Raw genomic sequence first — 14664 nt, 5'->3', positions numbered from 1 at the left:
GGGAAAACCATAAAAAGACCACACAGACACAAACCTGATAAGTAAGCACGAAGGGAGATCATAAAGATGACCAAAACTCTTCAGCCACTAATTGACAGGCCATTAAGAAACCACAGGCATAGCTCTGAAGCATGTCAGCCTGGACTTTGTAACAGATAAGGGGGAATCGACAGAACATGACTCTTACGGATATCTGATGATGCCTGTGGATCTATACAAACTCATTAAGCAATGCTTCAGGAAAGTGTCAAAGGTGGGCGAGAGGGGATAGTGAGGAACAGGCTGGAGGCAGGGGGCAAAGTGAGAGGAGGAAGGATAAAGGCGCCAGAGCCACGTATAAGCAGGTGCCAGTCAGTGTGCTTCTCTGACTGAGCCCTGTGCCTGATCACTGTCATCTATCCTGTCATTAAATCCTCTCCTAACTATCTTTCTGTTCAACTCCACTCTCTGTCCCACCTGTGGGTGCTGCAAGGTCTGGCCGCAAGTAACTGGGGACAAGCCTGCAGGCCAGCAACTTGAGCCCAGAATGAGTAAAAGTAAATGCCAGCAGCTGGAGTGGGATTATGGGTCATTGAACCCATGCACCTGTAGTGCCAGTGACTGCAGCGCGTGAGAGTCCACATGCCAGAGACCAGAGTGGGGACCACAGGCCATCGGGACTGCGCGCCTGAGGTGCCAGCAGCTGAGGGATTAGAGTGCAAGAGAGGTCAGGGTGTCAGCAACAAGAAAAGCGACCATGGATGACCAAGCCTATAAATCTGCATCAGCACTGGAGGGCCCAGTGTGCACACCTATGTGTGAGAGGTCACAGGGCCACTGACTGGAAGGACTTGTAACTTCTCAAAGTCTGAGTCCAGAGGTGGGGACAGGGGCCCAGGCTGGGCATGCACAGCTGCGCTCCAGCAGCAAGGCAGGACAAATGCCCCAGCCCTGGAGGCCAACAGAGCCAGCAGGGGCTTCCTAACATGCCTTAGCAAATAGGGTTACATACTCATGAAGCATTTTGGGAAAGACACTGTCAAAAATCATCCTTTACTATTTTATTTTCTCATTAATTTTTCCTCTATTAGAGAATATCACAGCGTATCTCTTAAAACGGTATTTTAAACACCTGATAAACAACAACTTAAAAGCCAAATCGAAACTATGGCATGCCATTTTTACTTCTGACCAAAGATCTCTGAACCTACTTTCACGTTAATTTCTTTAACTGTACGCTTCAGCTACATCATCCTCCTATATTTGACCTTATGAACAAACTTTAAAAAACTGCCTTGAATATTCATTCAGATAAATCTCACAGAGAACGTACTCACATTCAAAGATGCACAGTGTACTATGATTCCTGAACTGTTTAAATCATTTGTTAGAAGAATATAGAAACTCACTAATCTTAGAGCAGGTAACATGAAAATGGGTGTAAACGATATGAATATCCCTGACTATCTTAGAAGCAAGTCTCACTTATGCTTAAGATTTACTGACAGCAGCATATGTATTTTTGTTCAATAAGCAAGACAAAGTAACGTGGAGAGGACAACAAACACACTTGATGCAAGAAGCAAGAATTTTGCTTTGAGGAAAACAACTTTTGCAAAATTAAGATTTTATAAGATGTATGTGAAAGAATGCAGGAAGGATAGTTAAAAGTTATCACCTATTCACATCCCCTCCATTTCTTGTGTTGTTAAAGAAATATATTACACCAAAGTCACTTCACTGAAAAAAAACCCACAAACAAAAAACCAATGAAAAAGTTCCCATGAGGTTACACACAACAATAATGGGGGGGGGGGGGGGACGGGGACCACTAAAAATTTAGCACAAGAACAGTCATAATCTGAAAAACTGCCCAGGCCCCATCTAAATTGATTAGCACTTGAAATTTCTTTGGTGCTCTAAGGACCTGTCCTGGTTTCAGCTGGGATAGAGTTAACTGTCTTCCTAGTAGCTGGTACAGTGCTATGTTTTGAGTTCAGTATGCGAAGAATGTTGATAACACTGATGTTTTCAGTTGTTGCTCAGTAGTGTTTAGACTATAGTCAAGGATTTTTCAGCTTCTCATGCCCAGCCAGGGCACAAGAAGTTGGCACAGGACACAGCCAGGGCACCTGACCCAAACTGGCCAACGGTGTATTCCATACCATGGGACGTCCCATCCAGTATAGGAACTGGGAAGGGGGGGTGGGGAATTGCCGCTCGGGGACTGGCGGGGTGTCGGTCGGCGGGTGGTGAGCAATTGCCCTGCGCATCATTTGTACATTCCCATACTTTTATTACTACTGTTGTAATTTTATTAGTGTTATCATTATCATTATTAGTTTCTTCTTTTCTGTTCTATTAAACCGTTCTTATCTCAACCCACGAGTTTTACTTTTTTTTTCCGATTTTCTCCCCCATCCCACTGGATGGGGGGGAGTGAGTGAGCAGCTGCATGGTGCTTAGTTGCTGGCTGGGGTTAAACCACGACAGGACCACTCCTTTTTTGTTTAGTACTCTACTACCATAAGCTAGTATCTGGAACAAAAGAACAAGGTAGAGATGTAGTCCATGCAAACACCAAGGACCATGAAATTCACAAAGCTGGGACAAGAACAGTACATGACCAAACTACAAAAAGTTTAAACTCCAATAATTCCATCATGCTGACCTTAAAGATCTTGGCTAACTAAATAATGAGCAAGCACATAAGCACCGTCTGCTTGCAGAAACAAAGGAATCTGCGATCCTCAACAAATGAGAATGAACCAGTCTTCAATGCAATACATCTTCTTTATAAGACACAACGTAAAATCTATATAAGGATTGCTCTCTTGTATCTGGTTGCTGTCAGCACTGATAAGAAAACTGAAGAAGTGATGTATTATCTATGGGGAACGTGCAAAAGCCTCATGAAAATGATAGTGTGTGAAATGTCCCAGTTCAGAAATCTGTATTTCCTCCCTGCTTGTCTGACTCTAACAACTCCAGTGAAAAGAGAAAAAATTTACTCTTATATTCACAAAGGATTAAAGCCCAATGGCATTTATTGATAAACCACATTTCAGACCAGAGTTAATCACTATGCAAAATGAAAAATTATCCTGCAAATTATAATGTCCTGAGCCTTGATGATCTAAGAAATACTGAAAATAGCTTCATCATTTTTTTCTAAATTTGCTGGTAATCCCTCATATATGAGCTGTGCCTTATTAGGAATGCCATCATTACAGTTTTTTTATACAGCCTGACCTTAGATTACTTAGATTGTACTTAGTTTTCAAATCTGGTTTACAGGCACAGAAATGTGGGTCCTACTCTGATATTCACAGCTCTGTCTAGCTGCTGAACATGTCCAGCCCTCAGGAACTCAGCAGGCACTCCAGGTACTAAAAGACTCCTATGACTTGCACCGCTATCTTGGCAAACAGATTTAATACAGAATCTTTGGTTTAGAAATTTATAAATGCCAGGCTTTCAATTTAAGCCTAAAATGTCTCAAGCCAAGGTAGCTTTAACATTTGATGCAACAGCATTAGTGATTAAGTAATACAGAAACTGACCTCTTTGCCCTATCTTCGAATGTATCTTGCTAGGTTGCAGAAGTGCCAGTACATAAACAATGGAGTATATGTATCTCTGCCCATGAAACTTGTTTTCTTCACTTTGAAATCAAACCTCCTGTAGTCTGTCTTCTGGGTCCAATTCCAATTATGTGTCTTCTGTATGGTTGAGAGCAAAGTTCTTTTGCACAAAAATTAACCATCCGTAGTTAATGCCCAAGGAACTTCACAATCGCTTTTCAGATGAAGAATGTTTTCTTTTCCATGCTCACCATCACCCCAAATTTAAATACTTACCATTCTTTTCCCCTCCTATATTTGAGCTCTCTGCTCAAAGACCTTGTCTTGATTCTCAATGATGATAACTTTCCTATGACAGAGTACTACAGACCACACTTGCTCCTACATTTTCACAGCAGTTTGGGATCACTTTTGAAACCTACCCAGTAAAGGCATCATCCAATCACCTTTTTTGTTCCCCAAGTCAAAAAATGCAAAAAAAAATTTAGGTACAATTGCATAAAAATGTTTCATTGTTCAATTCAGTAAGAGTATCACACCGAGGAGGAAAAACAAAAATATTTTAAAATAACAGGGCATTTTAAAATAAACAGAAAGAGGGACTTTTTTTTATGTAATGAATAAACCACCATAATTCTGCATAATGCAAATTCTCAAAAGCTGTATTGGACAAGCTTTAACTTTTGTGTTCTGTTTCAAAAAGACTATTCGTTTTGGTTTCTATCAGAAATAGGAAAAAAAGATACAACTACTAGTGGTAAATACTGTACTTAGGTCAACTATCAAGCAATTAGAGTGAAGCTATGAACAAGAAGTTAAAATTTTTGATGATTTTCTGGAATTAATAAAGGGCTGCAGAACTATTTAAAGCCTGAAGTGTCATTAAAAGAAAGGACTGGTGCTGCTAGAAACATAGTAATCAGAACCTATAAATAACAGTCAGGAAGCAGATGCTAACACTGCCTGCACTGGTCTTCCGAAAATTCATGAACTTGGTAATCAGTTTCTATATTCAGCCACAGTGGAAAAAAAGCATTACAAATGAGAAGCACTTCAGAGAAATCTTTAGATGTGAACGGAAACAATTTGAAGAAAAAAAGCTCTGAAGCCATTAACAGGAAAGCTTATCTTAATTACTTTTAAAATACCTACGTTTTATCATATAGCATGAGCTTAGAAAATGCTTTTAGCTTTTTTAACTGGCAAGACCCTGATTCAGGCAGGATTCTACCTCTGCCGTCAGAAGAGCAGGTTTTCAGAGCTCTTTCAGAAGTGGTACCCTTACGCAGATTTGCGCTGTGGAGACACACAGGTCACAGACACTTGGATTCAGAGTTATTTTAGCATAAGTAATACTCCTAACTCACATAGAAGGCCCTTCAGGATCAACACACAGCATATAGAGGCAACCAGTTTCTCCCCCAAAGTCTAGGTATTCTATTGGAAAAGGGGATGGAAGGTGGGACATGAATGTTTGTGAATTACAGTGTTTGTGCCTCAGTTATCAGTAAATAACCTCTCACATCCATACTGCAAGCAACACCAGATTATTCACTGCTCCTGTCACATTCTCCAGGCAATATCTTTGTATAAGCAGCCACCTGCAAAAAAAACCACCATACCATTCTGCAACAGCCCTGAGACTGGTAAAAATGTAAATCAAATCCAGGTCACTGTTTTTATACATGGAGTGGAGGAACTTACTAAATCTACAAAATATTTCAAGCTTGCTTTGGAACTTGAACAGAGACAGCAAAGCCTATCTGACTGATGAGATGAGATATACATCCAACAATCCAGCCACCTATGGAATAGTATTAAGGATGGAATGATGAAAACGGATTTCTACAGGTCTGGATACAAAGTCATGTCTGCCTCAATGAGCGTTACTATTGCCTACACTTTTTAAGACATACTTCAGCTTCCCACATTTTCAGACATGTCTCAGGTAGGAATATGATCACAGACAGACCTGGAATGGAGAATCCAGGGTTTTTTATTCCTATCTGCCCCAGCCTTGGAAAAACAAACAAACATACAAAGCTTCCGGAAAACGTTGCTGAAAACCTCCTAATTCACATATTATCAACTTGAAGCAGATGATCTGATCATCTGCTGGTATGTCCTGAGGTCCCAGCTAGGTAAAACTCCAGAAAACATGTATGCACCAATTTCAGCTACTCCCCCACCTTTCTAGTTCCAAGAAGAATGCTTGAATTGATAACTATTCCACTACAGCCAAATGGAGATGTTTTCAAAGGTGACATGAAAATAAGCATCTTCATGTCCAAGAAACACTAACTGATCCCTGTCCTAAAGTGACAAAAGTGTAATCAGCAGTGACACCAAGTTTCACTTGTGAATAAAAGGGGTTTTTTCCACTTCTTGAATTCCAGATGGTCTCATAGTTGGTACCAAAGAGGAAAAGGAGACAAGCTGCTGCTGTAACATCCTTCTTCAAGCAACAGGGGATAGGATCTAAAGCCCCAACATCAACCAGGGAGAAAGCTCAAGCTGCAGCCATCTTGCATATGCAGAATGTGGGGTGCTGAAGGCAAAGATATGAAACTGGATACAGTATCCTGGATGTAATTTCTAATCAGCTGGGTTTTGCTCAGTTTGTCCTCAAAGGCAGATGTACAGACAAAGCAGGGGTGGAGAAGGAACACAACTGAAACAGAAAGGATAGATAAAGACTTCTCACACATACTCCTGTCTCTGCTCCCTAGGCATAGCCGACCAGGTGGAATCATCAGAAATGGCCAACAGATTACAGGTATGGAAGTGGCACTTCCTCCTCTAAACTTCCTCAGAAAGATTAATTCTAAAAATAGAACAGCATGGATTATATGCGTGCTTCTTTTTATGTGTTCCTTGAGGAATTATTTGCCTCCATCAGGGAGCTAGCAATTAATTCCTTTCATAAGAAAAGCCTTTCCATCCAACTCAAGTTTTGAATACCAGGATACATTTTGCAGTTGCTGCTGTGATCACTGACAGAGCAGCTGTATTAGCAATATATAAGCCACCTGCAGGAAGCTGTTCATACCAGCAGCTGTCTCTCACCAACAAGGATGAAAACATGCCAAGAACAGATGGGAATGAAACCCTAAGACTCAGGCCAAACTAAAAAGGCAAAGCTCATACCTGTCAACCAATACTTGGTAACAGCTTATTCTAAAGTTAGTAATAGCCAAGGAATAGCAGCATCTTCCTAGATTCCAGTCTTTGACCTAGCAGGAAAGCATTTTTCCTGGGTCACAAAAAGTTACTTTAAAGTTACTCCTACAGTAGTGGGTTTCACAAGGAATTAACTCATCTCTAGCCATATAAGAAAGATTTCTGGTCACAGACAGGCTGAATTTCTTTGAAATTATCAACCCGGCGGAGAAAGCTATAATCTGTTGTCATTGCTCTCATCTCTATTGAAGTGGAACGTCTGTAAATTTTACACAGGTCTGGACAGTCATCATTTTTAGGTTCTTACTGTTTGCTAAAATTAGAAAAACTGGTAACAATTAAGATGAAAAATGAGCTTGTCTTCCATAGTTGTCTTTGTTTATTATCACACAAGTAAATGTTAAGTTTCTACAGAATACACTGGATCATTAATTATTATTTCAAGACCATATTCTTTTACTTTTTCTAAGAATAATTTCTACCTTGTTTACAATAAAATACAGAGAGCTAATAAAGGCCCTAAGTAGAACAACTCAGAAATGGCAGAAGTGAACTGAGTCCATTTAAAGACCAACGCACCCCTAAGTACCAACACTGTTAACAAACTGTACAACTAGACATCTCATTCAGCATATCTCTCTACTCACACTGGTTAATTTTATGTTCTTCTTTTATTTGGCTTTAAAAAAAACCTACACAAGCATCACTAGCTTTGGCAGCAAAACATTAACACTACTTTGACACAAAAATTTTCAGTACCAAAAGCAAACTGTGATTTACGCTTACAAAGACTGTTCTGTTAGCAGCTATACCCGAGATGAAACTTCCTTCCCTGGTTTCATTAAGCAGATGTTGCTGGCTGACTTGTTACTCTATTTTAGTCTATCTAAATGATCAACAGACAAACCTAAATCTTATGTGGCTGATAAATATAAACATAAGAATGAAACACCATGTTCTATCAGCAAATCCCTTTTTAATCATTTTGAATACACTGAAATTAATTGCACTGAAGCATACTGAAAAAGAGGAAAAAAAGAAAAAAGGCTGTGCTCAGGAGAGAAGGGCATTACTTTTAGTCCAAGGCTTCTCTCAGAAAAGCAGCATTTCCAAGAAGGAATAACACAAACACAGAAATTACAGAAACAAAATTATAAAATGGTATAGTTTGAATAATAAAAATCAGCAGTCTTACTTACTTGTAAGAATTTAAATTTATAATTAAGCTCAGTAATTACAGCATATAGTTGCAGAGAGTGCAATATTAATCTCCACTCAGGAGTAGTGAATTTTCTGAATTATATAAAGAATAGCCGTTATTAAATGATTCTCTAAGTCAGAAAGTTTGCTTTTTTGCCTGAAGGAATATGTCATCATATCTTTGAAGCAAGGTACTTGCCACACATTGTCACACACTAAAAAAAAAAAAAAAAAAAAAAGGTACTAAAACCCCAAACACGATTCAAAGAAACCCAGACTGACAAAGGACTGTACTGCATAGAGGTTGCAGCACTGAATAGAGCGCTGTGAGCATTAAAGTTACTGAATTTCAGAGACCTTTGAAAGATATGACTAACGAGCATCAGAAAAAAACAGCTAGAAGCTGATTTTATGGTGTGGCTGACAGTTCTTGGCACATAAGTTTCACAGTGAAAGAAGAGTAAGACATTGCAAATTCTACTTCCTTGGAATTACCTGAATTCTATACAATACAACAATAAAACTCATCAAGTACTTTACAAAAGGTAACTGCTCACACAACTGAGAACACTTCTGAGCATTCCAAAGACTGTAATAAACTCAATTTCCTAAATTTAGAAAACTGAAAAAGTTTAACTTAAAAAGTAGAAGAGACAGATTAGATTTGCTCCCTCTGTTAGAGTTTCAAAACTATTTTTAAAAAAGCATTACAAATACCAATATAAGAAAGGGTACTGGCAAAGTATTTTCTTACTAGCCTCAGAGCATTCATGTCTGTGGTATTTGGGAAAGGACAGATCATCACCAGTGCATGCTGTTGCAAAATATCATACATCTTGCTTTAACTGCAATTGTGAAACATCACTGTGTAACAGCATAAAATTTATACACAGCGTAACTGTTTCTGATCTCATAAAATCAATTGCAAAATAACTTACACTAATTAGAACATTTCTTAAAGTAACATGAAAATAAGCACTTCTATGATCTTCATTATAGCAATCGGTATCATGCCACAGTGAACACACCACAGTTCAATTACAATTCTAAATTATTCAAATCACATTACAAGTAACAATTTCTTTAAGCACACACACAAAAAACTTTTATAACTGAAAGTATGCCATGAAGAGCAAAACATTTTGAACCCTAATTAACACATGCTCTCACCTTCAGTGGAGGTCTGGAATTCTCAAAGATCTTTGCAATGGCAGATAAAATACTGCACATGAGTGCAGAAATCAGCATCATCACTCCAACTGCTGTTAACCAGGACATACTGCAGAAATAGCATGAACTTTCTGCCGATGTGCATACAATGACGTGAACTGCACACAGCATCAGACACATCAAGTAAAACAGCAGAGAGAACAGTGGAGGGGACAGGGATACTTCAAATTCTGCCTGGCTGCTCAGGGCTTTTGGAAGACTGAGCAAAAGCAGCAGCAGAACCTAGGGAAAAAAATAGAGAATTAATACTTAAAGAATTGGGGTTAGCTAAAGCATGCAGTGAGAATTCACACAAAAAATCATACTGTCGTCATCCACATCACTCTGCTAGTCTACATACTTCATCAAAAAAAAAAACCTGTGAAGAACTATGCTGGATTTTTTATCCCCAGTAAGATATTACCATATAAATGGGAGAATCAAAGATCATGTTTTCATCTATTAAGGGCTTGGGCACACAAGTTACCAGAGTTTAATAAATTGCCATGTGCCTCCTCACCGGTGGTAACTGATCACATGCATGATCTTCATTCCCTGCAAAAGTAAGAGCTTTAACTCCCAGTATCAAAATAGTTCTGAAGCAAACAAATTTGACCCATTATTTATCACCTGTAAATGCCTAAAGTTACATACAGACTCTGCCAAAGGCTATTTATTTCACAATGTGTGAGATTCCCTAGTCTGGGAAGCTATGTGTATGTGTAAGTTCTCATACTATCACACAAGTGTATGATTTCTCCTGGTATTTCTTTTCTACACATCTCCTCATCTTAATTTGATTTATTGGTTTTACTTTCACTTTGCTCTAACCTGCACATAGATCAGACAGAATTCCAAGTTTCCTCTCAGGTAACTGTAGCAGTGGAGATTAATAATATCATGAATAATTTCTGCTACCCATGTGCAAACCTTTACAAGTAAAGGGAAAATTCAGCCGCATGCTAAAATACTTTGCAAGGGGCACAGATGGAGCAAGGACTAGACTGAGCTCAATCAGCTTGTGCTAGGGCAAGATTAAAACAAATCAAGAAAAAAACAACTGTATCAAACCATTGCCAACCTGTAATCTTTCACTGGCACTTGTGAAGACCTCTGCCTAAAATTTTTCCCACAATACAGTGAGGTATAGTAAAGTAGATCAAAAAAATCCAATGCACTGCATTAGTCTTCCTTCTTCTTCATATTCAACTTCACACAGTTCACTTGGTAATGAAAATATGAGGTTTCACAGTATCAAACTGGCTTAGGTATTGCCTTTTAACACAGCACTTATAAATAAAACAAGACAGCACTCATGATAGGAAAATGCTCAAATTGTAGTTATCTACAAATCTAAATTTAGCTTTTTTGAGTAAACGCACTGTTATCAGCTCATGTCCCAGAGGTATTCTCATCTGAAATACAGGATAAATGGCATTTATAGCATGGTGTAGTTTGAAGTCACCTGTGAGACTCCCTACCCTTATCTATTCAGTGAAGGTGGAAAATACGTATCGAGACAAAAAGACTTTGGAAAGCAAGGTGGTTTCTTGAGTACTGCACTGGGGAAAGGAAAAAGCTCCAGCAGTTTTGCACCAAGTCCTCCAGTGATGCTGAGCAAGCTCTTCTCAACCAAAATTTTCATGGTTAGTAGCTGCACGTTTCTTTTGATAAAGGCCCATTGAGCAAAATACCCAAGATCTGTTTTGTAGAAACAGTAAGCACCTACAACTGCATTCAAGAAAAAAAAGAAATCCAATGCTTCAGGTCCAAAGTAACTGTCAAGAGCTTGAATGCATACATTCCCAAAACAAAGGAACAACAAAGAAATACAAGCACTTCAAGTTTGTGCTAAGCTTTGTCCACCTCCAGATTTGCCATCTGTAGAGTGGGAACAGAACCTACCATCTCATCTCCCAAAGGCACTGTGGAACTAAGTCCTGTGAAGTGGTCAGCAGAGTGATAAACCCCACTGAGCAGTCTACCAGAAAGCCATTTCAGATGTACTCTGCACACACAGAGCTGTGCATATGAGACGAGGCATAGAGTCCTGCCAGGACAAAGGAGACTCAAATACTAAATAGCTGCTCATGTACTGTTACCCATTCCAGGCACCAAACGGGAGCAGTACTACAGCAATTACACAGTCTTGTACAGCACCACACACATGCAAGGACTAAATTAAGCTTGTAGTAGGTATTTCCATCCTAGGGAACAAAGCTTATTATTACAAAAGTTGACACCTGTGTCTTCTAAAACGCCAGTGCAAGCTTCTGTGCATAAAAGTTCAGTGTCCAGGCATGGTATCCCTTCAGCATGGTTCTCAAAGCATTACCACAGAGGATATTTTCAGCATTTAAGATTTGCCCAAAATATCAATGGCAGAGAACCACTTATAATTCCAGACATGGGATATCTTATCTTTATTCCTACATGAGATACAAAATGGCAACCCAGCACCTTACAGCAAGTATTTATTTCAGGGCTCTACACCTATCAGTACAAAGAACAATTCTTGGAATTGTGGAAATTGCCCACAGAAGTTATTGCCTGTTCCAAGCAGCTACACTCACTGTTGGATAAAGAGGAACAGGTAGGAACTTACTTGCCAGACTTTTTTTTTTTTTAATGTAGTAATGCTACTCAAAAAGTAGAAGGTTAACTAATATGGGAGTTACTTAAGTTGTAGCATATCTGCATATTTACTGTAACTAGTTACATCAAAACATAAGTAGCTTCTATCAAAAGCTCTCTTGAATCATTTTAAGGGCCAAGTTACACTTTAAAAAGAATATTAATCTCATCCAAGAAGAAAGTCAGCCAACTCTTAAGAGTTCATACTCGGTAATTCTAAAGACCAGTAAGAGTAGTCAAAACCCAGAAACTTTCACATTTGTGCACTTAGTTTTTTCATAGAAAGGTGTATTTTCGTACCTCCATAATGATCACAGTCCCCACCATCATCGAATACACATCATATTGTGCCACTTGTTTGCTTAGTGAAGAACTCAGAGTCTTCAGGGCGTCCAAATATTGTTTCAGGACCTTTTTGCCAAGGTTTAAGAGTATTTCTGAATTATTCCCCTCTAAATACAGTTTGATCCAATTACCATGGGACTTTTCTGCTATCTTAAAATGTTCATAGCCAGGATCTAAGGAGGAGGAAAGAAAAAAAAGGAAAAGAAAAGAGGTAAGAGGATCCCTGAACAAAGGAGGATTAATTAGAGATGTGATCGTATTTTTAAATTTGTTTGTATAGTATAAAAAAAAAAAATTGCTATGGGGGTTGAAACTTTTTTCACACCTAGAAAGCTAAATTATTTTCCTGCAGCAAGACCATAATGAGCCAGTTACTCAGAATAAAAGCAATTAATCCCTAACCTGATAAAATGTCAAGACCTCTAAAAGTAACAAACATATTAAAACATCCACTTACTCTTACAAAAGATTTCCAGGACAAACTTATCAAAATGCTTTAAATCCTGAAAAAAAGTCATGTTTTCCATTGGAGCCACTCATTATCCAGGCCATATTGTACAAGCCAAGGGGGAAATGATCAAATAGCTGATCTCTGGAGGAAACACCAAAGGACACACACACTGTATTGGGGACCTCAATTTTGCTGCAAAGCTAAGGAGAGTCAGTTGGTAACACAAAGTTAAAGACACAGGATGCAAGATTTTGAAGCAGTAATAGCAAAGTTAACAGCTGAAGAGCACAGTTTGGCTTCAGGCATTTGGACTATGAAGCTGGTGCAAAGCAATCCTCAGCAGTGAAAGTTCGTAACTCTGCTACAGTGTAAGGATGGCCCATAGTCTAACTTAATGAAAAGAGAGAAACCCTGATGCTGCCACCAACCTATGGGAGCCAGACTCTTGCGGCAGAAGGTTATTTCATGGTGGCCTATCTACATCTAAAAAATTCTGACCTGAAGCAAAATAAACAAAAACCAAACCAAAACCAAACAAATAATAAATTAAGAAAAACTCAGGAAAAAAAACCAACCTCCAGGACACATATCCGTTGCCCATGCCTAGTCAATATTTTCTTGTAGAAATGTAGTTTTGATTAAGTCTTCTGGTAAATACATTTGTAAACAGGACTGCAGGTGAACACTGACAACACATATGAAGACTGTGGTCTGCTTTTGGAACTGGGGATGAGGACAAGACTAGCACTACACTGTGTCCCTGAAGGAAGTAATTTTAGATCAGCCATTAAATTCTGTGGGTTCATGTTTTAATGTGAGTACACTTTTTATCTAGGTACAGAGACATTATGGTTTCTTTTCTTTTTCTCCTATACTGTACAAACACGTCTGCCTTACTCTATTCCCTCTAAATTTATTTTAAAAGCTTGAGTGAGGACAACAGGAGACACAGGAATGAAGGAAACAGTCAAATCCTACATTTTAGAAGTCCTTTGCAAGTACAGCTGCAGTGGCCTTTCTCCTACCTGTATTTCCCCTCACTAGTTATTCCACAGAATCCTTAACTTTACACGAACTGTTCTCATTCATACACACCAAAGGGTAGGTGTGGAGAGACGATTTAAGTTGATTCAAAGGACACATGAAAGTACTCTACTAATCTCCCATCAACTACCATTGATTTTCATCATCAACTTTCCTATTACTGAACATTTACACAAAAAACTGCAGCGCAAAAAGCTGAGCCTTGATAGCCTTTTTGCTTCCCCAAAAGATATATTCAGCTGTGACAATAACCAGATTCTGCAAGTGAAAACAGAAGAACATCATTTTGTTCTTACATGGAAAAAAATGTAAACACTCACTACAAGCATAAAGGTAAAAAAAAATAAAACAATTTCTGCCAAAATTATTATTGTGGGTCCTACATGCACCTGAAGAGCATTCCATTCACTTCATATAAGTTTAATTTCAAGAGCATTTATTTAAAATAGAACAATTAGGTCAGTTTCTGTGTTTTATTGTAAATGTGGAAAATGGCATTGTTCCTGAAAGCACTTAAGACATGTTTTCCTTCTTCATTTTATAGTTGCATCACCCCATACTCCAATACGCCATATGATATTTAAAATATTGCTCATTGAGTATAGTAAGCAATCACAATGTAAATTCAGCTGACAACACAAGGAAAGCAAGAGTATAACTTTCAGAAACTTGTATCTCACTGGACATCATGCTTTGTGTAAACATTCACATATATCTGTATTTTTTGCTAGAAATAAATGTTTAGTTTCACTTCACATTAATACGTGATTTTACTTGAAAGTTAATGACAACTTAAGGGCAAAAATGCCAATTTGGAAATTTTTATATAGTAAGCCTATCGTTATCTTCCCATTTTGCAATCCTTACCTTCTTAGATAAAAGTAGGGTAAAACATTTGCTGCACAGTTTCAGATGACAAGGGTTAAAGCAATGACTGAAGTAAGTTTGGTGTCACAAAGACTTAAGTTACAGCTCATTTTTACTCCTGGTAGATCAACAGTGTATCAGACTTGGAAAAAAACCAATGCGTTCTTTGTT

The 14664-nt window shown here is 38.4% G+C and overlaps 1 protein-coding gene across 14 annotated transcripts in view; it reads right to left on the bottom strand.

The window, feature by feature from the left end:
- Positions 1 to 14664, bottom strand: part of PIGG (phosphatidylinositol glycan anchor biosynthesis class G (EMM blood group)) — a 92187-nt gene that overhangs the window by 64252 nt on the left and 13271 nt on the right. For 12 of the 14 annotated variants that reach the window (XR_012648965.1, XR_012648966.1, XR_012648967.1 and 9 more), the window contains exons 7-8: positions 12087 to 12304; positions 9114 to 9395 (exon numbers count right to left, since the gene is read on the bottom strand). Coding sequence is in view for 5 of the 14 variants with exons in the window: in XM_075020506.1 (XP_074876607.1) it covers positions 9114 to 9395; positions 12087 to 12304 (500 nt within the window). In the remaining 9 variants the exon portion in view is untranslated. Of the gene's footprint in view, positions 1 to 7116; positions 8159 to 9113; positions 9396 to 12086; positions 12305 to 14664 lie in introns of those variants that run through there. The other 2 variants (XM_075020511.1, XR_012648973.1) reach the window with 2 other exon arrangements.

This window comes from Buteo buteo, chromosome Z (genome assembly GCF_964188355.1).
Source record: "Buteo buteo chromosome Z, bButBut1.hap1.1, whole genome shotgun sequence".
Classification (NCBI taxonomy): Eukaryota; Metazoa; Chordata; class Aves; order Accipitriformes; family Accipitridae; genus Buteo; species Buteo buteo.
Note: the sequence above shows the minus strand (reverse complement) of the source record. Positions and strands in the feature narration are given on the sequence as shown.